Below are 23,543 nucleotides of genomic sequence, written 5' to 3'. Positions count from 1 at the left end.
AGAAAATTCTAACTAAGGGCCATGAGGGTAAGCCAGCTGCTTTTCATAGGAATGCAAATAACAGCAAGATGCTATTACAGTTGTTCTGAAATAGCCATACAACTTTGCATCTGGAGAAATAATTTAAAACTATGAAAATGCCCTCACCTCACAGGTTGTATCGGGATATTAACATCAATTTGCTTTGAAACATGTTAAAAAAAAAAAAAAAAAACTCTGAAAGGAGGGAAAGAGAGGAAAAAGATAAATAAATATAGATACACACACATATATAGGTATATAGAGAAAAAGAGAGAGGAAGTCAATGTTATCTCCACAAAAGATTCCCTAAATTAAAAGTAAATTTTAAGATAAGCCTGTGAAACAAACATTAATGCAAGAACCAAAGATAATTAAGAGACATCGTCTCTTCCTTTGTTCCAAAAAATGACAGTTTTTCTTCAGATCTGTATATATATGTTACACTCTTCTTTTTAGGATATACTTTACTTTCCACAGCACCCTTAGAGATGCTTGTCTTAATTTATTGTTCTTCAGAATTAGAATAAATGAATGACTTGAGGGATAAATTAGAGCTATCAACTCACCCCATATCACAGCTAATTCAGTCTCTGGCATAAAGTAGCTGGAGGTGGCTACAAGAAAGGCCAAGCAGTAGATAATGAAGAGGAGGAGGAAAGAGATGACGGCTTTCATGGCTCCCATGTGAGCGGCTGTGCTGGGATCGCTGCATCCTGTGGCGTTTAGCTGCATCTGCCTGGTATGTCTCCACAGGGAGAAAATCAAGAGGAGAAATGAGATCAGGGATACAGAAAAGGGGAATAGGGTTAACAGGTTGAGAAGAATCTTGGTGGAAGCATATTGAGCTTTATTTACTCTGCATCTCAAAGTTGAGTTTGTTTTCCTCTTTGCCTTGACGCAAAGCCTGAAGTCGTCATTCAAATTCTCAGTGACCAGAAGGCTAATAAACACAGAGAGGGCCAAGCACCCCAGCAGGATCCAGAGAATCACCCTGTCAATTCTCCACTTCATCCAAAGGAATAGGGGATGGAAAAAATTAGCTATCTTGAGGAAATAGAAAATGCTTAGGCAGGTGGCAAACCAGACACTTAAATGGTTGGTTAGTGTCCAGAAGAAGTCAATGATTTTCATTTGTTTACCGGTGGCATAGACGTCTGGATACAACACCAATATAAAGCCATCTAGTAGTATTATGCATAACAGACAAATTCTGGACATCGCCAGACTTGCGAGGATTAAATCAACGGAGGCCATCTTCTTGTTCTTGACCCAGTCCAGGCAGTTTACCAATACAATGAACGTATTCCCTAACATGCCCATTGAAAACTCTCCCACTGCTATGAGCATTAATATGCTCTCCACTTTACTTGGCATGTTCGAATAGAGGAATAGTCTATTCAATTCTGGTTGACCTGATGCAGTACGATATCTACACCTGTGCTTTAGATTTCGCTATAATTTTCTTTACCTCTTTTCTTGTAGCCTATCTTGTGATGGAGACTGGAACAATAAATGAAGACTGTAGCTATCTTCAAGAAATACTGGCTAGTCTTGACAAACAGCATGTTTGGTGATCCCTGGCCTGGGCATTGCATGTCTACTTACCTTCTCAGAAGGCTGTAATTTTCCACATGTTTCTGCAGAGCTACTGCTTGTTAAGATGCAAATGGAGCTGATTTCCTTTCATGGTTCTGTACTATCTTTCTGAGGCTAAGTTTAAAAATTTCTAATTCATTAATCTGCCATGCATACTAAACCAAAACCAAACCCATTGCCCACTGAGTGGATTCCAACTCATCGCAACCCTATAGGACAGAGTAGAACTGCCCCACAGAGATTCCCAGGAGTGCCTGGTGGATTCAAACTGCCAACCTTTTGGTTAGCAGTCATAGCACTTAATCACTACTTCACCAGGGTTTCCATTAAAACCAAACCAAACCAAAACCCAGTGCTGTCGAGTCGATTCCAACTCATAGCAAACCTATATAGGACAGAGTAAAACCGCCCCATAGAGTTTCTAAGGAGTGCCTGGCGGATTCGCACTGCCAGCCCTTTGGTTAGCAGCCATAGCATTTAACCACTACACCACCACGGCCTTTAATAATGTTGCCAGATTAGCAAATAAAAACAGGGCATCCAGTTAAATTTAAACTGCAGGTAAACAATGAATAATGTTTTATGCCCCAAATTGCATGGGATTAAGAGTTCTGGGAAGTACTGAAACTCAAATTAACTGAATGTCCTGTATTTCGTCTGGCAAATCTACACCTCAAGGATCTGCTAATGACTAGAAAATAGGCAAAATTTAAAATTTATTGAGAAATCTTCATTTTGTTGATAAACAGTAATATAGATTATTGGTAAAGAATCTGAAGTTTGGGTCCACATTCTGGAATTTAAAATGTTAACACTAAATATAGATAATATGGTTTCAAAAGAAGTATTTTACTCATTTATCTTACTTGCTCAGAAAGACAATTGTTTGGCACAAGGTCTCTTAAAATAATGCACTTTCTTATAAATCAAGTGATGTTTAATGGTCACTTAGTTTGTGTTGCTATGTATAAAGTGAAGGAGCCATGATAACAACAAAAACAGTATTGATTGCCTTTAGACTTTTCCATTTCACCTAAGATGTTCTCAAGGGCAGTTGTATTTATGAGAGAGAAGAGAGAAATTCTATTTCTTTTTACTCTCTGCTCTTCTCCATATCAAATTGTATCTGAGTATCTTGACCCTTAAACTTTCTGTCTTGTTAGGCAGGAGACTGATGATTAAATCTACCTCATCTGTGCAGACTAAGAATTGCCCCCATAGGGCTTCCAGGGAGAAGCTGGCAGATTCGAGCTGCCAGCCTTTTGGTTAGCAGCCATATTCTTAACCGCTGCACCGCCAGTGCTCCTTTTTTGAAATAGCTTCTCTAATTCAGAGTTACCAGGAAACATTTCACTGCATAATATTTCCACAGAATAAGTCTGGAGTACTCACACCTTCCTGTGAACATATGCATTCTCTCATCCTTTCTTAAAGGACAAGCCTTCATTCCTGAGATGCAGCCCTGATTTTTGGACAAACTACCTCCTAACATAACCATGTTCCACAGGTGATAAGTTTCCTCTGATTTTGGCAATGATACCTGACCTACTACATTATTGGCAAATAAGGTACTCACAGTAACTATGATAATACCTTCACCCAAATATATTTTAGACTAAATTTTTGTTTTGTTGCAAATAAAAAATATTTTATTGCACATAGGTGTAGATTTTAGGCTTGGGAATGATGTATAAAATGGAGATTATAGGAATACTATATGTCTTAGTCATCTACTGCTGCTTTAACAGAGATACTACAAGTGGATGGCTTTAACAAAGAGAAATTTATTCTTTCACAGTCTAGGAGGTTACAAGTCCAAATTCAGAGTGTCAGCTCCAGGGGAAGGTTTTCTCTCTTAGTCAGCTCTGGAGGAAGGTCCTTGTCCTCAATCTTCTCCTGGTCGAGGAGCTTCTCAGGTGCAGGAACCCCAGGTCCAAAGGACCCGCTCTGCTCCTGGTGCTGCTTTCTTGGTGGTATGAAGTTCCCACCTCTCTGCTTGCTTCCCTTTACTTTCATCTCTTGAGAGATAAAAGGTGGTGCAGGCCACACCCCAGGGAAACTCTCTTTACCTTGGATCAGGGAGGTGACCTGAATAAGGGTGATGTTACAATCCCACCCTAATCCTCTCAACGTAAAATTAAAATCACAAAATGGAGGACAACCACACAATACTGAGGATCATGGCCTAACCAAGTTGACACATATTTTGGGGGGGACACCATTCAATCCATGACACTACAGTTGGAGGGGGAGTACCTATAATAGAGAGCATTTTGTCATAAACAGCCTACTTTCAACTCCAATCATTGTGGTCACTGGAGATACTTGATAGTATGAAAGGGAAAACAAACACGGAAGAAAGGACTTCCGACTAATGGGGGGGCGGGGGAAGGAATCTGCCCAGAGCACTAATCTTATAAAACGTTATTTTATCTAAAACTGCTGAAGAATATAAAGTTCTTCCCAGCATAGAATATACAAGTACTTCATAGAATATATTGATATACAGCATTTTATTGCAGAAGCATCAAATCTCCTTCAACACACAGCAAACAGAAACATAAATAGCTGAGGTATTAGAAATGTAGCTGATGAAGTTTATGTACTTAGGACTGCAAATACTGGTACATTAGAGAGTAAATTTTACACAATTCTAAACAGAAAAACTTGATAATTTTCAGGAATATAGTATTTTAGTTATAATAAAAGGAAATGGGTAGATTGAAATTGACCAGAATTAGACAGAGAAAATAGTGGGAGAAAAAGCAAAAATGCCCAGCCAGATTAGAACAGACATGACCTTAGATATGCCAGACCGGGTGTTTGGATAATATTCTTGTGAGAAGGGATTTGATGTTCAAAGTAGAACAATATTTTATCAACGACTGTTATCTTTATTTTTTTAAAAATGATGTGCTCTGTATATATTACGGAGGTATTGTTGTCGTTAATTGCTATCAAATTGATTCCGACTCATGGCAACCCCACGTGTGCAAGAGTAGAACTGCTCCATAAGGTTTTCAATGACTCTGACCTTTCAGAAGCAAATCGTGGGAACTGTGTTTGGAGGTGTCTCTGGGTGGACTCAAACTGCCAACCTTTCAGCTAGTAGTCTAATGCTTAACTGTTTGCATCACCCAGGGACTCCGTTTATGGACTTCCTTATGGACATACATTCCTTTTTTAGTGGCAGTATAATAGTTATTTCATGGAGCCCTGGTGCAGAAGTGGTTAAGAGCTCCTGCTAACCAATAAGTTCAGCAGTTCGAATCTATCAGCCGCTCCTAGGAAATCCTATGGGGCAGTTTTACTCCACCTATAGGCTGCTTTGAGTCAAAATTGACTGACAGCAATGGGATTTGTTTAGTTTTTATATAATTATTCCACAGTATATGCTAAGTTTTCCACAATTCATTACTTTTCTGAAGTCCTAAGTAGAAAGAACCCCTGTAGGTGATGTTCAGGCAAGGAAGTGAGAGAAGCAGTTTGACCAATACCATTTATCCTGTTCTTAACAATACTGTGAAGAGCACTTAGGAATACCCCTTAGAGGGAGTTCAATTTCTACACAGGTCCTGCCCGAAAAGCAAGTTATTTGAAGAGAAATTTAATTTCAAGAGAAATGAATAGGAGGTGCCCAAACCAGGAAATCATTACCTGGGAGACCACCTAAAGCACCGTCACTCAGTTGGGAAGAGAGAGATGATGTACATAACCAAGAAACTGAAGTAGACATAGGGCAGGGGAGAGCTGAGGTCCTCCTTCATAAGCCCAACCTGAGTGACTCAGCTGAGCTAAGAAGCAAATACAATAAGGGCCGGCAATGATTTTTGGACAGATAAGTAAAACTAAAAAATAAATTTTACAAAATTAATTTTAATTTTACAAATTTAATTTTTAATTTTAAAAAATTGTAAAATTAAAGGAGAAACCAGTAAGTACAACTCAGGTAGCCTTCATCCTGGTCCAATGGAAATTTTAAAGGGATTTAACTAAACAATACATGCCTAACATTTGCAGTGAGAGGACTAAAAGAGAAATGTGAACTCTATGAAGTATCTGAAGGAAAGGGTGTGTGAAAATGAGAATGTCTGGGGCAGAAAGATACCTCAAAAAAAAAAAAAATCCCATTGCTGTTAGTCAATTCCAACTCATGGTGATCTCCTGTGTTAACAACTAGAACTACCCCATAGGTTTTTCTTGGATGTCATCTTTATAGACTAAGATCACCAGGCCTTTCTTCTGCAGTGCCCCTGGGTGTGTTTGAATCCCCAATATCTAGGTTAGTAGTCTAGCACAAACCCTTTGTGCCACCCAGGGGCCTCATTGTTTGTTAATAGGGCTCAATAACGCTTAAACATATGTACCCAAAATAAATGGAATAACTGGAAAATAATGAAAATGAGTAAGAAAATTACATTTTTATTAGAAAAAAAGAAATGCTTTTAAAGTCTATGTATAAGACTAAGATTCTATGTCATGCAGGCTCTTTTTTCCACATGTCAGCATCCTGGCAGATGCCTGCCTCAGCTTGTTGTATCCAAGAATTAAAATAAGTGAGTGACCTGAGGGATAGAGAATTGTTATAGTCTCTCCAAGTATCACAGCTACCCTTTTTTCTGTCACATGGTAGCTAAAGGCTGACCATAAAGAAGACAAATAGTACACAAACAGGAGGAAAAGAAATGAAGTCACAGTTTTCATGGCTCTCACATGAGCCTCCGTGCTGGAGTCTCTACAACGTGTAGCTTTGTGTTTCATTTGCTTAGTATGTCTCCACAGGGATATAATTAAAAGGAAAAGTGAGATCAAGGACCCAGTAAATGGGACAATTCCCAACAAGCCAAAAAGAGTCAGTACATTAAACTGATCACTTTTACTTACATAGAACAATTCAGTGAAGTTGCTTTTTTGTTTCGCAATTATATGAAACCAATAATCACAACTCACTATCGTTACTAGCATAAGGAAGGTCAACAAGGAGATGGCCAAGCACCCCAAAAGGATGTGGACAATAGCTCTGTCAATTCTCCACTTCAGCCAGAGAAAAAGTGGATGGGAGAAATTGGCTATCTTGAGCAAATAGAAGACACTGAGGCAAGTGCCAAACCAGGTACTTGTGTGATTGCTGAGCATCCAGAAGGTCCCAATGACTATCCTTAGTTTTTCATTAAAAAAAAAATCAGGGTAGAATATCTGTGTGATGATATTTAGTACTATGACACAGATCAGACAAATTCTGGAGATAGCTAAACTGGTGAGGATGTAGTCAGTTGAGGAGAGCTTTTTCTTCTTAACCCAGTCAATCCAGGTTACCAATGCAATAAATCCATTCCCCAATAATCCTATTATGAATTCTCCGGTTGTTATGATCAGGAAGATGCCGTCTTCTGTACCGAGCATGTTTGTACAGAGAACGCCTGACCTCAGATGTCACTGCAGATGGGCTAACTCACAGATGCCCGGCTGGAGAATGATAAATGAAATCTTCATATCATGGAACAGCATTTTCATTTGTCATCATTTTGACTTTGATATTGTTGCCAAAAGTTTTTCAGGTTTCCTCTGAAATAAGATTGTTTCTATATTCATGAAGACTTGATGAACTGACAGTTCCAAACAAACAGCTCAAGCAGCTATTTGTAGCCTTGGCAAATTGTAATTATTACCCTTTTGTGAGTGGTAACTAAAACTTTCGGCTGAAACTGTTTGCTCTTATGCAAATACAACAAGATTTTATTTCATAAATTTGCAATAGGCTTTTTCCTATAAGCTATGCATATTTGGACTCATCAAACTGAGTTTTGAATAGGGAGCCACACAAAAAAAATATGTTTAATAAAAATCAGAATTTGCAAATGAAACTTAATTTTTATCACCACAGGTTATGAATTACCCACAAATCAGGTTTCCTAGGTGGACGTGGATTTTAGGCTTGGAAACGGTTAGTACAATCCATTGTAGAGACTGAACATTCAGCCAGAGGGTTATATTTTTTGCCTCCATTTTGATGGTTAATTAAGGAAGGATATGAATCAAATGTAATTATAAATGACAGAGTTACTAGTCAGGCAAAACAGGCTCGTGGAAATATTTACTAAGAATTTCTCTCTGTACAGCTGTTGATTAGAATTGTGAAAGATGCCAGATAAAGATTTGTTATCTTTAGTTTTATTTAATATGAGAAGTGTTCTCCATGACAATTCAATTCTTGAAATGTTGTCTTTTGAATAATAAGAATTTTCATATAAAATTAAAGAAATAAACACTTTAAATTTATCTAGTTCCAATTAACCCCTTTTCTCAGGTTTGTGATCTCACAGTTCACATTGTAGTCATTTTTCTAGATGGGCATATAAACAAACAAATAAATATTTTTTTTTTTTTTACAAAAAAATACTTCCGGGAAACAGTATTATTCTATTAGACTTATTACTAGATTTATTCTTTGGGGGGAAACACGACTTAGCCCACAAGAAATTTGAATCAGGCAATACAAATCACGATAGAGTTTTTATTCTTGTATTTAAATAGTTTTCCAGTGTAAACAACATATATAGTCTTTTTTTTCTCTTCTTACATTTGCCTAATGTGCATTAGGAAAGCATGAAATTCATACCGAAAAAACCTAATTGTTCATAAAATATTACCGCAAACAAAATTTAAAAAAGAGAGATGTGAAGAGGAAAACATGGAAAAAATCCTGAGCCTAGAAGGTTAGAAAGCATGCCAAAGAATCTTTTGAGAACTGACTCCTAAAACTGCCATTGCCAGCTAGGTTTAGTTATGGAACAACCCGATCAGTGAGACGCTCAACCTTCCTTCCCAAGGTGGTCCTGTTATACACATCCCTAATTGGTGCAAAACACCCTTTCCTGGTTGGGTCTTCTTTCTTGAGATCATACCACTTATCCTACATCATGTTTTTTCCTAGACAGAATCTCACTGAAGACTCTTTTTCTCCCTCCTGATCAGGACAAGCCATTCAGAAATGAATGGAATAGGGCAGAAGAGGTGAGGCCTGGTCTTTAATTCAGATAATGTAGACCATTTTTTACATGAGTGATTTTGTAGGAAGGGCTGACATGTTCTAAAGTCTCTTTCCCACAGCCAGTTTGCCTGAAATTCTTCTACTCATTGAGTTTGCCAGTATCCATGATGTGTGCTGTAGAGTTGATTCCAACTCATGTTGACTCTATAGGACAGAATTTCCCCATAGGACTTCCAAAGCTGTAAATCTCAGAAGCAGATCACCAGGTCTTTTCTCCTGCAGAGCAGATGGTGGGTTCAAACCGCTGAGCTGGTTAAGTCCAAGCAGCCAAAAGCTTAACCATTGCACCATCAAGGCTCTTTCCTTTGCCAGTAACATGGCAGAAGGAAGCAGAATATCTTTGCATTTAGGCAATGGTATAAAACATTAGTGTGGAATTTAGATTTATTTTTCTTACAAGGATCAAGAAAACACAGTGGTTCGATGATAACATTGAAGAATAAACCAAAAAGAAATGTAACAGAACACAAAAGTTATCTCTAGAATAATGATCGATATTAATGATTTCCTATAGAATATAAGAAAATAAATAAATGCCATCACTTGAGCAAAAGAAGAAAGTCTTTTGTTGATTTCTTTCTTCTTTTATTCAGGAGCCTGCCCAAATCTTTCTATGAACAAAGGGTTGTGAAACCCTTCACAAGCCTTAGCACCTTCAGAAAAGCCTTCCTCAGCTTGCTGTTCCCCATTATCAGGATGAACGAATGGCTTGATGGGAAAATGATAGTTATTATGCCACCAAACATCACCACTAATTTTCTCTGAGGAATCAGAAAGCTAGAGGTGACTACAAGAAAGGCTATATAGTACATGACAAGGAGGAGCAGAAAGATGAGCACTGCCTTTATGGCCCTCATGTGGGCCTCTGTGCTGGGGTCTCTGGACCCTGTAGCATGAAGTTTCATCTGCTTGGTGTGTCTAAATAGGGAGAAAAGTAACAAGAGAAATGAGATCAGGGATAGGATAAAGGGGACTACAGCTCCCAAGTTCAGGAAAACCTGTTGCAAAGCATTTTGGGTTTTACTCACTTCAAATTCCAAAGTTATATTTTCTTCGTTATTGTCCTTGAAGAGATACCGGAAATCATCATGCAAATGGAAACTGATTGAAACACTAATAAGTAAGGAGAGGACCAAGGACCCCAGAAGAATCCCAAGGATGACCCTGTTAACATTTTGCTTCAGCCAGAGGAAAATTGGGTGGGATATATTAGCTATCCTGAGTAAATAGAAGATGCTGAGGCAAGAAGTAAGCCAGATGCTTGAATAATTGCTAAATGTCCATAAAACATCCAAAATGCTCATTAGTTCACCATCAGTATATGTATCTGGAAAGAGTACCATAACAAAGCCATCTAAAGATATGACACACAACAAAAAAATTCTGGAGCTGGCCAAGCCGATCAGGATGATGTCTACCAAGGCGATATCTCTTCTTTTGAGGTAGCCAATGCAGTTAACCATTACAATAAATCCATTTCCCCAAATCCCTATAGCCAATTCACCAGCAATCAGGATCATATATATGACTTCCACTGTATTTGGCATGTCAGCAGAGAGCTCCGATTTTGAGTATCACTGATGATGAATTGATTTCCAGGTGATCATTGCAGAATGATAAATATGTCTGCCGCTTAGGTCAGACTGCAATTATTTTTATCCATCATTCTCTTTGTCAGCTGTGATTCAGGTCAAGAAGATGGCCAGTTCTTCTCTGGGTTAGAACTGCCTAAAGACTTCACTGATCGAGGCCAGTAATTTCCATCGTGTATAATGATGATTGAAAGGCTCTAAGATGCAAATGGGAATGGATCTGATTTCTTACATTTGCACAATCTTCCTCATTTTAAGCTCTGTATATTTGAGATTTATCAGTCTTAGATATGAAGTAGGAACTTCAAGAAGGAATCAATTACTTGGAAAATGTAACTAAAATCTCATTTGGAAATGGACAATTTTGATGTCATTACCTTCTCAAATTACTTGTAAAGTTTCCCTAAATTGTGTTCTATTTTATACAAATGCAGGTTTGGGGGCTTAAAAATAATCAGTGAATTAAAAATGTAGAACCTTAAAATTAATAATTTAAATAGTAAAGTAACATCAAATTCATTATTTAGGACAATTCAGATAGGACAGTAGTGGTTTTCAGTTTTCTTTAAAAGACAGTTTGCGTTTTATATAATAAGGCACATGTTTTACCAAGCACCCTGTCTAGAAAATGAAATTCCTCGCCAAAGTCTATTTGTTGTTCTCTGGCTTTATTCAACATAAAAAATATTCTTAAAAGCCTGAAACACTTTCCTAGTCACCTCAGGTGTGGCAAGGAACTTATCTTTCAATTTCCAAAACCTTACCTCTCAGCTACTCAACTTCTAGCTCTTTTGCCCAGTGATACTGAAGATACTCAGTTGTGTCAGTCAACTCTTCTTAGTAGGAATTCGACCTCAGAATCTATATTTGTATGCAACCTATTATGGTTTGATAAAATGTGAGTATATCTTCTTTATTATGCTTTCATAAGAACAGATATCTATTTCAGAGGTAAAACATACATCTGATCAGATTTTTATTATTTATATGCCATCTTTTTGGTTTTATGACTTAAAGCACATGGTATCTAAATCCATAAAACAATGGACCAAACTATACTGAGAACTTCTTCCATTGGTTTTAATATTTCACCAACTTAATACACAATCTGGAGCCTTTCAGACTTTGGTATAACTGGAGAAGCTGCTCTGTCAGGGGGAAATGTCATGAGGTGAACTCAAATAAATGCCCCAGCATCTTTTTATCATCTGCACATACAGTACTCTGAGAATATTGGTAGTAACAGAAGCTGAGTATAGGAACTGGGGACAAAGAGTACTATCCATTAGGTGGGGTTAGGGGCCTAGTACCTTTTTAAATATTTAAGAGCTATTTTGATTTCTTTTTTTGTGAACTGTCTATATTCTTCTTTTTAAAATAATATTCTATTGCATTTTAGGTGAAAGTTTACACAGCAGATTAAGTTGCCTGTTAGAAAACTTTATACAAATTTTTTCATGACATTAGTTACAATTTTTACAATGGGTCAGCATTCTCATTATTTCCATTCTGTTTGTGGTTCGTGTGTGCTATTAGTCTGGTGGACTAGTTTCTTCTTTGAACCTTTGATTTCTTACACTCTTTCCTCCATATGAGAAGAGGCCAGAAGAGTAGAGACCAATAGTTGTATCTTAGGTGGCGTCTCGAAAGCTTTTAAGACTCCAAATGCCACTCACCAAGCTAGGTTGTAGAACATTATCTTTGTGAACTACATTATGCCAGTTGACTAAGCTGTCCCCCAAGATTACAGTCCCAAGCCTTTTAATGCAATAAACCAATCCTGTGAGTTGTTTGGATATGTCTAGGAAGCCTCCATAACTGCCATCTATGTGGTTAATTACATATGTGGGTATATAAGCAGCACACACAAACATGTATTTATATATGCCTACAGATACACCTATGCGTATATGTGCATTTACTCACATATGCCTTCCTATACACATATACGCGTCCATATCTACCTACATAACCACACACGTATTTTTTGGTTGTTTTTGCTGTTGTTGCAAAATTGTATATGCTATAGCATTTACCAAAGTTGACCCTTTTCCTCATGTACTTCTTAGTGTCTTCAATTACCTTGGTCAAGTTGTGCTGACTTCACCGATATTATAGCATTTACCAAAGTTGACCATTTTCCTCATGAACTTCTTAGTGTCTTCAATTACCTTGGTCAAGTTGTGCTGACTTCACCCATATTTGGGATTGCCTTTCCCCTCACCTAAAGTAACAAGCATCTCCTATCTAGAAAGTGATTCCCCCTCCTTCCCCTTCCAACCCTGGTAACCATCAAAGAACACTGCTTTCTATTCTTGACTTTTTATAATAGTGGGACCATACAATATTTGTCTTTTTGTGATTGACTTATTTCACTCAGCATAATGTCCTCCAGATTCATCCATGTTATAAAATGTTTCACAGACTCCTCTTTATTCTCTATAGTTGTGTAGTATTCCACTATATGTATGTACCACAATTTGTTTATCCATTCAGTCGTTGATGGGCACCTAGGTTGTTTCTGCCTTTTTGCTATTGTGAATAAAGCTGCAATGAACATAGGTGTGCATGTCTATTCATGTCACTGCTCTTATATGCCTAGGAGTGGGATTGCTGGATCATCAGGTATTTCTATTTCTACCTTTTTGAGGGAGTGCCATACTGTTTCCTGAAAAAGGAAATGAGATTGTACCATTTTACAATCCCACCAGCAATGTATGAGAGTTCCAAACCTCCCACAACTTCGCCGGCATTTGTTGTTTTGTGTTTGAACTATCTATATTCTTTTCTCATTTTTCTGCCTTTTTATGAATTTCTAGAAGTCTCTGTATGGCACAAACGATTAAGTGCTCAACTACTAGCCAAGAGGTTGGCAGTTCAAAGACACCCAGAAGTGCCTGAGAAGGCAGTCCTGGTGATCTCCTGAAATGTCACAGCTTTGAAAACCCTATGGAGCAATTCTACTCTGCACGCATGGGGACAACATGAATCTTAATTGACTTGGCGGCAACTAACAACAACAACAACAAGGAGGTTTTTACGTATTAGGGAGATTAGGGAAAGTTACCAACATTTTCCCAGTTTGTCAATTGTCTTTAGCCTTTTTGTGTAGAGTTTCTTTTTTTTTTTAATGCAAGCAGATGTTTTCAAATTTTACATATTCATTTTTATCAATCTTTTTTAAAATGAGTTCAGGACTTTGAGGTCATAAAAAAAGTTGAAATGTTTCTACATTTTTCACTATTGTTTTCATTATTTGCTTTTTATTTACATTTAAATTTTTAACCAATTTGGAATATATGTATATCATATATATATATAACCAAAAACCAAAACCGAACGCACTGCTGCCGAGCCGATTCTGACTCATAGCGATCCTATAGAACAGAGTAGAACTGCCCCATAGAGTTTCCAAGGAGCACCTGGTGGATTCGAACTACTGACCTCTTGGTCAGTAGCCGTAGCACTTAACCACTATGCCACCAGGGTTTCCAAATACACACACACACAGTCAATCGTGGACCCAAATTTATTTTGCTACAGACAGCTATCCGCTTGTTCCAGTAATGGTAATTGGGTAATATTTCCCCCCTTCTGAGATGTCAACTTTATTTAAATGATAATTGGGAATCAAGTGGCTGCTGCATTTGACTCATTGTATAAATAATGACTAAAGGACTGTGAGTCGCATGGCTATTTCCAGCTACGTAGGAGAACTTACGATAATTCAAAGTTTAAATTTTCAACTCATATAATGGTCACAAAATCAGAGATTTTCTATGGTGGCTCTAAAAGAAGCTCTTATTTTTTGTAGCTCTAGGGCCTAAAACTTAATTGTACGTATAACTGAATTATTATGAGATGGGTTTTCCAGTTTCAATGAGAATGATGGGCTCCTGAAGTATCAGTGCTTAACAGGTAGAGATAAGATGCACACAAATACTGTACTAAATAGCAAGGACTAAGTGGTGATTAGAATATTTTGAATCTCAGGTATCTTTGACTTATTGATGATGGTGGCTTTAGGAATGAAAGAGACGGGCAATCTACTGAAATCTGACTTGATCTTTATAACTGGAGAAGTTCTGGGTCTGGTGGTCAGAAAATGAACTTCAGTCATCCAAGGAAAATTCATGGCTTTCACGTGGTCTACAGTCCTAAGCCATTGTCCAAATCCAGAACCCTTTGACTGAAGAAGAGGCAAGATTCCCTTGAGGAAGGACTCTGCAGCCCTGCCACAAGTATACACTACAAGTCTTCCAAGACTTCTCCTCATGCTATTGACTAGGATGGTTCAAAAATACCCAGAACTTTAAGGGATTAACCCCCCAAAAAACCCAGTGCCATAGAGTCATATACATTAACTCAAAATTGACACCAATTCTGGAGGACTCCTAACACCAGTATGGTTCACCAACAAAAAACAGAGGCTTATGGTGTTTAGATATTGACAAACTTTGAACCATAGTGAGCCAAACAGGTCTCATGACCCTACTCTGTCATTATTTTCCCATTTCCTGAATGTATGGTTGGAACGGACATAACTGAAAAGTAGAAAACTCCCCACATTCTCGGTCATACCCATGGAGTTAGGGTTACTATGGTTGAAGGTTCAAGTGGAAGCCCCAGAATTTCCTGATCTAATAGAAAACCCTGGTGGCGTAGTGGTTAAGTGCCACGGCTGCTCACCAAAGTGTCGGCAGTTCAAATCCGCCAGGGGCTCCCTGGAAACTCTATGGGGCAGTTCTACTCTGTCCTATAGGGTCACTATGAGTTGAAATTGACTCGATGGCACTGGGTTTGGTTTTTGTTTTTTTGGTACTAGCATAATAATAAACCAAAAGAAATACCTCATTTGGGTAGAATTGCCAACACTAACTCCATCATCAAAGACTTGAAAAATGAAGGTGGTGAAACTTACCACATCTCCATTGATGCTATATAAATAAAATATCTATAAATTCCACTTTTATTAACTGCTACTATCAAGAATGAGTAATGCAATTGTGAAATGTCTTTTCCAAGTTTATAGAGATGATAATATGCTTTTTTCTTAAGATTTATAAATCTGGTTAACTATTTGGATCGATTTTATAATCTCAAGTTATTCTTACATTCCTGATATGAACTCCACTTTGTCTTTGAGTACTATTATTTTAGGAAAACTGCTGCCATTTTGTTCACTAATATCCTATTTATAATTTTTATTCGATATTTATATTTCAACACCAAGCAGTAAGATTAGACTGAGCTTCATCAATATGTAGCTTACTTAATAAAAGTTTTTGGAAGTTTTTCTTTCTTTTTCTATACTCTGGAACAGCTTAAATAGTGTTGGAATTATCTATTCTTTAAAAGTTTGATAGAATTTGGTTTTCATTTGAGCCTGGAGCTATTTTTGGGTTGTAACTCTTTGACAACACTCTGATTCTTTTATTGATATCAGTATATTTATGTTTTCTGTTAATTCTTGAGCTTGGTATCAGTTAAGACATATTTTTCTATTTTCTACATGTATAAATATTTACTTATAAAAAATTAAAATTATGTATTTGTGCTTTGTTCCCCTGCTATACTTTTTCTTTTTTTTAAATTTTTATTGTGCTATAAGTGAAAATTTACAAATCAAGTCAGTGATACAAAAATTTATATGTACCTTGCTATATACTCTTAATTCCTCTTCCTCTAATGAGACAGCCCACACCTTCTCTCCATTCTCTCTTTTCGTGTCTATTCCACCAGCTTCGGAACCCCTCCATCATCTCATCTCCCCTCCAGATAGGAGATGCCAACATAGTGTCAAGTGTCTACTTGATCCAAGAAGATCATTCTTCACCAGCATCTTTTTCTATCCCATTTTCCAGTCCATTCCCTGTCTGAAGAGTTGGCTTTGGGAATGAATGGTTCCTGTCTTGGGCTAACAGAAGGTCTGGGAGCCATGACCCCCGGGGTCCTTCTAGTCTCAGTCAGACCATTAAGTCTGGTCTTTTTATGAGAATTTGGGGTATGTATCCCACTGCTCTCCTGCTCCCTCAGGGGTTCTCTGTTGTGTTCCCTGTCAGGGCAGTCATCAGTTATAGCCAGGCACCATCTAGTTCTTCTGGTCTCAGGATGATGTAGTCTCTGGTTTATGTGGCCCTTTCTGTCTCTTGAGCTCATAATTACCTTGTGTCCTTGGTGTTCTTCATTCTCCTTTGCTCCAGGGGGGTCGAGACCAGTTGATGCATCTTAGATGGCCACTGTAGCGTTACTTTTTATTTTTTAATTAGATTAGTTATGGTTTATATTAATTTTTTGTCTTCCCAGAAAAAAAAAGTATTGTCTAACTCATATATTCCAGCATACATATTTTTTTCCTTTAATCCTTCTGTATGCTTTCTTGTAGGCTTTTTTTTTCTTCTTCTTCTTTTTCTGAGTTGAATATTTTTTGAAGTATGCATTTTAAGGCTATGAGTTGCCCCTTGATCATTGCTTTATCTGTGTCTTTTTAAAAAGTGTTAACACCGCAGGCCTCAGGCTGCTATCCTTAGAAAGGCATATTTGCAAGGTTAGTCCTTGGCTGGCCTCTGAGCACTTGGATTTCAAGAAGGCTCCCATTTCCTGATAAGAGTGGCTTACTGTGCCTAAATTTTGTGTAAACAATGTGGTTTATTCTGAACAGCTGCTTACCTTCTGAGAGTCTGGAATTTTGCAGTGTGGTAGGCAGACCACGTTTGTAGGGCCAGACACCAATAAAAACCCTATGTTCTGAATCTCTAATGAGCTCTCCTAGTGAACAAAATTTCACACATGTTGTCACAATGCATTATTGGAGGAATTAAGCATGTACTGTGCGGCTCCGCTGGGAGAGGATACTTGAAATCTGGCACCTGATTTCTTCTGAACTTTGCTCTACCATTTTGCTTTGCTAATTTTGGTTTGTATAATTTCACTATAATAAGTCTTAGTTGTGATTATAACTACAAATTGAGTTCTGTGAGCCCTGCTAGTGAATCATTGAACTTTGGGGTGTCTTGGGGACCTTCTACAGAGCATCCCCGTAGATTTTCATATGTAGTACATTTATTATTATTGTTTACTAGATACTCTCTAAGTTAGATTAATGTTTAATTTTTAATCCATGGGTTTTTTAAAGAGAGATTTTATCAACTTCTAGATGGACTGGAATACTTGTGAATATTTTTTGCACTGCCATCAGAAAAATATCTTTTATTTAGGTATTTGTTGAAGGTTTCTTTGTTTCATAACATCTAGTCAATTTTTGTTTATCTTTCAAGGGCTCTCGAGAAAAGAAAGTATCCTACTTTCAGAGTACTGATTTTTATAAATATCAATCAAATCTACCTTACAAACCAAACCAAGCCTGTTGCTGTAAGTCAATTGTGACTTATAGTGACCCTATAAGACAGAGCAGACAGAGTAGAACTGCCCCGTAGGATTTCCAAGGAGTGCCTGGTGAATTGAAACTGCTGACCTTTTGGTTAGCAGCCAAGCTCTTAACCACTGAGCCACCAGGGCTCCAAATCTACGTTAATGATTATGTTATTTTTTTTTAACCCTACTTTTTTTTTTTTTTTTTTTACTTGAGGTATGATAAATTGAGAAATGTTATTAAAGTATCCTACTATTTATGTGTGGAGATACTGGTAGATTATCTATTGTGAACCTGTTATCACAACCATTTCCCCCTCTTTGAAAAGAAAAATCAGGACCTATATTCTCCAGAACCTCTTTCCCAGTAGCTTATGGGTTAAAATTTTGCTAGCCAGGTTTTTATTATCTCTAACATATGAGTTGACTTTTCTATCCAACACTTTTATTAGTGTCTCAGTATTGACATTCTGGGTCTTTTACCCTGGTGATAATTGTCTTAAAATATATTTTCTAGCATGAAGTCTTTTTTTTTTTTCTTTCAGGAATTAGTTACTTAATTATGTATTTAAATATTTGCAATTTTTAATTATTTTGCTTTTTTGCCTTGGAGAGTCCAATTATCCATATGGTGTATCTCTTTTGGCCTACTTTAGACATTTAATGTTTTTGCCTGAATCATTTGGACTCTTAGGTCTGCTTCATTTCATTTGCATTTCTCATTTCTAGTCTATATGTCTCTTATAGTTTTCCACTTTATGTACTAATTACACTATACTTTTTACTTCTGCCATGGTTTTGATCTTTTCTTCTCTTACCTGAATTTTATCAGTTTGTATTTTATCTCCACTTAACTGAGTTTTTGAATTTTTACTTTGTGGTATTTCTTCATAGAGATAATTTCTCCACTAATTCTTTTTTTTGTTTTTAATCCATGATGAAAGTTTGATTGCAATTTTTATCTACTCCATGTTAACATTTCTCTGGTGAATTTTTGATACCTGTTAATGTTACAGAGTTTTAACTATTTTTTCCTCTATTTTTCATACAGTATCTTTATTTTGATGGTGTGACAATATTATTAATTACTGAATGAATTGCACCTTTTTAGAGTAGCTATTTATATGCTTTTTCTATGATCTGCAGGAACCACCACTACCCTCCACCCAAGGCCATTGAGTTGATTTCAACTCACAGTGACCCTATGGGACAGAGCAGAACTGCCCCATAGGGTTTCCTCGGTTGTAATCTTTAAGGCTTCCTTTCTCTATTTCTTCAGGGACAGAATGAGTCCTACAAATAGTACCCATTTAAATGATATTTTATATATCCCCACCTCTTCCATTACTCTTAACCAAACCTAGGTTTAGGAGAGCTTTGTCACCAGCTCTACTTATCTAACTTCCTGCAGTCAGTATTGCAAATAAGGGATATAGTATTTGCCTTTCAGCATGCATCCCTCACACTCAGGACATATATTTTGGTTGTTGCCTTCTCTTCAACCTCTGTGCTGCTGCCGTTGCTTCTTTTTCTTCTTCTTTTGTGCTTCCTCCCACATAAATTTTGTCCATCTTAGCTGCTTTTGCTAATTCTTACATGTATTTTGGAGTCTACATGCTATATATGTTTCCTGATTTCACCAATATTTTTTTCTTTTTTAGTTTCTGCTGGTTTACAGAACAAGAGGGAAATACTAGCTTATACTTTTAATATAAATTATATATATGTATATGTTTATTTTGACTAAGAAATCAAAGTAGAGGTATAGGTGATATGATATTTTAGTATCTGGAAAGAGAGAGAAGTTTAAAATATGCTTTAGGAAACCAATGGTAAAGCAATTTCATTTGATGTCTACAGAGCTATGAGAAATCTTTATTCCTGGACATCTATAAAAAAAAAAAAAAATGATGTAACTCCACAAGGAAGTAAGGAAATATAGACACTAAATGGTAAGAATGTTACGAATAGGACACAGAGAACTCTGGTTAGAATGTTGGTTTACTTCAAGTGCTTTGCTCTCTATCTTAGTATATAGAGGAACCAGTCAGAATACTAGTCCCTTTTCTTCAGGAAGAAAAGAAACAAATCAGTCTGGGCTTGGGGGTAAGGGAAGACAAAAGAACTGGAAAGTGATACTCTTGGAATTACAAGGTTAATAGATATACAAGACTATGAGAGCTCACCTGAGCAATGAGAATATAAGCTTTGGATTTTCTTAACCATATATTTTGCAGCAAAAATATTATTACAAAAATTAACTAGTATGTAAATAATAGGATACATATTCATGAACAAAAACACAGTTTAAACAAATAGTTAAAAATTTTTATATTTAAACTATTGTTAAAAGTTACTTATTAAACAATAATTTCACAAAAATTTTAATGAAATAATGATTCACCTGTTAATGCTATAAAACTCTTTTAGACAAAAAAAAATTGATAAACATTAATTTTCCAAATTTTTATGAGAAGGCAAATGCCTGTGTCATTCTAGCAAATGACATTTGTGCTTCTTTGTGAGGTTAGTTTCTTAAGAAACATTAGGTTATACAGTCCAAAAGCACACACTATGCTTGTGTAATGACCAAAGCCATTAAAAAAAAATCAGTACTTTGAAAAGACCTTCACTAGTCACTACCACTGGTCACTATGAGTCAAAAATCAACTCAATGGCACCCAACATCAACAGCAAAGAAAAGAAACTGAATTGCATTCTGACTGATGGTCACATCATGCTTCAATCTCATGTCAGGGCAGATTACCCAATAAGCAAGGTAAGCACAGCCTTAGTTGTGTGTACTTACTAATCTGTAGTGAATGATGTGGTGAAACTCATGGAAAATTGTTCACTAGAGATCTGTGTGTACGTTGTTTACTGATTAATCCGCCCCTGCTCATGGTATGCAGTATTTGATTATTTTAATTAAATTTTTTGAATGAGATAACTTTGAGGCATTGGATTAAGTAAGTTGAAGGTTATCAGTAAGAAGCAGAAGTCTTCTGAGATCAATTTGTAAGCTCCAGAAAAGATAAACATGAACATGGGTGACTGATAACTGGCATTCTTGAATTTCTTGGTAAACTTGTAGATACAGGAAGCTTACTTTGCCTTCTGAACCTGAGTCTTTGTCTTATATTCCTTCTTTCCCTTTAGCCATGAGTGGAATATGGATCACTTCAGGGAAGGTATTCTTCCTATATTAAAGTGCAAATGAAACTATACTGTGGTGTATGAGCTGGATAACTTAAGTGCCTATGCTTAATAAAATGCCATCTTCTATCATCTCTCACTAAAAATGAAACTGAAATGATATCATTTTGTTTTGCCCCTGTTGAGTAACAACCCAGTGGTGCCTTCACCCACGGTCGACTGCATCTCTAACAGACCGAAGAAAGACTCCAGAATCAGTGATCATGACATATGATTTATTAGGTGAGCTTAGTTACAGAGTGATCAGTCCGGGGCAGCAGCTGGATCAGCTTAGTGCTCTGCAACTGCCTAGGAAGGGACACAAGGTTATATACTGTTCCAGCTGGAGCTAAGGCTTATTGTTTTTCCTCCCAAGTCCTTGGGGCAGCCAGCATTCCTAAGGACTTCATGTCCAGGCCCAGATGTTTTTCTTCTTGTTGCTAGGATGTTCCTCAGCCTTGGCCACAAGCCCAGTCACACCTCTCCTGGCCTTGAACCTTAGCCCAAGCCTATCTCGAGTTCATCCCCAGCATGCTTCAGGGAAGAGCAAAGCTGCCTCCATTAGGAGGGGATGCATATAGCTGAATAGCTTTACCCTACATTCCACCTCTGCATATTCTCTTAATGCCCTTACAGTCTTACCACCCTCCTCTTCTGTGACAGCCTTCAGACTTGGTATGTAGAGGAGCATTGTAAAAGCAGACCACATATGCAGTACAAACCACAACACAGGAAAAGACATAGTAATAAGACTCCCAATATCACTCTGGAGCCTGTCCGCCAGTAAGGGAGGGATTGCAGACAGCTGGAGATGGGGTCAGTGGTGGCATGTTAGACAGCAGTAATGTGTTGTTGTAAGTCTTGCAGGGCCAAAGACACATTTTTAGATGTTTCAGGGATATACATGCAACATTCAGTTTGTATCATGACACAGGTGCCACCCTGGGTGGCAGTCAGGACATCAAGGGCCATCTTACTCGGAAGGATGACCTTCTGTATTTGTTGAGTCTCCCCATTCAGAAGAGTGATAGATCATCTGGTGGAGTTAAGTGCATCTGTGGTGTGCCTGGCTAGTGCCTCTACCTGTCACTCTACATCTACAGTGGCAGCTTGGGGTGAGAACAGGAACATGGAGTAAAATCACCATGATGTGCACAGGTATTTGTGCCAGGCTATTACACTTTGCCAAATGCTGGGAACACTGAGAAGGGCGATGTAAATATTAGTGGCTATATACAGCCACCCCCAGGTGCAGAGCCCCACCCAGTCATAAGGTAAGTGCAGCCACCCATGCAAACTGCATGTCCAAAGCCACCCCTTGGGCAGCGGGTATGCCCCTGCGCTTGGTGTTTGTTTTTGTTTCTCTAACCAACTACTGGCAACAATTAGTAGGGTTCACACTGTTGTAGGGGGCCCAATCCATTACCCTGAGGGGAAGAGAGGTATTAGTCCCCTTCCAACACTCCCAGCAAAAGGGAAGTTCGCACTTTATAAAGACTGGTTTTCACTTGCAGTAGGGCATTATACACTGTGCCTAACTGTTTTTCTAACATGTTGTACCTCTTTTTTGCTCTTCGCCACAACTGGGACCAAAATCCCAGTGGCACCCTTTTGTTTTGCTATTGCCACAGGCTCCACTTGTATCCCTCGGGGTAACAGGCTATGTCCAATTCACATGGCTGACCCTGTAATTAACACTCTTAAAGTCTGAATTTGTTTTACAGTGACCTTTGCCGGCTGGAAGGTCTTTTCTTCTTTTGTCTCTCAGTCCCGCACTGTTCCTTTTTTCACTAGCCTATAAGGGTTTGGGCTAAGTGGGGTATGAATGAGTTCTAATACCCTAGGAGCTTGACAAATGCCTGTAGTTGCTTCAGTTTTGGGGCAGAGGCGGGCTTGGACCTTATCTATCACCACTTAAGGCACTACTCACATCTTACTAGATCAGGTAACACCCAAGTACTTGACTAACAAGCCTGGCTCCCACATTTTTCCACAGTTCACCACCCATTCCTGTGACTGGGGGTTCATGACTACCTCACCAGCTGCAGTCTGTAAAGAAGCAAACAAGTCAGAGGTCAGCATGACATTATCAATACAGTGGAATATGGCTACCTTGGCAGGGGGAGTCCACCGCTTGAGGTTAGTGGCAACCATGACATGGCATATGGTGGGGCCATGTAGGTACCCTTGTGGGAGCATGGCGAAAGTCCACTGTCTTGCCTCTCAACTGAAAGCACACTGGTCCTGGCTGCCTGGGTGTAGAAGGATGCTAAAGAAAGCGTTAGCCAAGTCAAGCACAAAATGATATGTGCCCAATGCCTCCCTTATTTGTTCCATGGTACTTGACATAAGGGCTGCCTGGGTATAGCTACCCAGGCTGTCTGTCTTAGTTTTGAGGCAGTGACATCTGCGGAAACCCAGATCTTTTCTCAGGAACAATTGTATACCAAAGAAACACATTTTATAGAATAGACAGTTCGATCAAACCTACGGCACAAATAAGAAATGCCCTTGCAGGGAACTGCTGCAATGAGATCTCAGACTGCTTGCCTGAGATGTATGGGTCAGGCTGGGGTTGTCTCGTCCCCTCCCACTAGCCATTTAAACCTGTCCATTGAAGTGTTCAGTTGCCCTTATGGCTTGGGGTGATAAAGAATGCAAACAGTTCATTTAAGATCCAGTGGAAGACTCTGTATAGGATAAAAGGCCCCGATATG

General features: G+C 38.0%; 3 protein-coding genes across 3 annotated transcripts; all 3 read right to left on the bottom strand.

The window, feature by feature from the left end:
- Positions 1-222: 222 nt before the first annotated feature.
- On the bottom strand, positions 223-1,462 carry TAS2R7 (taste 2 receptor member 7). The gene has a single exon (XM_023539854.2). It carries the CDS (start codon positions 1,393-1,395, stop codon positions 460-462), a length of 936 nt encoding a protein of 311 aa, XP_023395622.2. The 5' UTR covers positions 1,396-1,462; the 3' UTR covers positions 223-459.
- Positions 1,463-6,062: 4,600 nt separating this feature from the next.
- Positions 6,063-7,020, bottom strand: TAS2R8 (taste 2 receptor member 8). The gene is given in 2 exon segments (XM_023539858.2): positions 6,063-6,113; positions 6,115-7,020. Coding segments are annotated over 2 exon segments (957 nt in total).
- A 2,259-nt stretch (positions 7,021-9,279) lies between these two features.
- Positions 9,280-10,215, bottom strand: TAS2R9 (taste 2 receptor member 9). Its single transcript, XM_003405329.3, has one exon. The coding sequence runs from the start codon at positions 10,213-10,215 to the stop codon at positions 9,280-9,282; it is 936 nt and encodes a 311-aa protein (XP_003405377.2).
- Between the last annotated feature and the right edge of the window lie 13,328 nt (positions 10,216-23,543).

The sequence above is a fragment of the Loxodonta africana genome, chromosome 4 (genome assembly GCF_030014295.1).
Source record: "Loxodonta africana isolate mLoxAfr1 chromosome 4, mLoxAfr1.hap2, whole genome shotgun sequence".
NCBI classification, from domain to species: Eukaryota; Metazoa; Chordata; class Mammalia; order Proboscidea; family Elephantidae; genus Loxodonta; species Loxodonta africana.
Note: the sequence above shows the minus strand (reverse complement) of the source record. Positions and strands in the feature narration are given on the sequence as shown.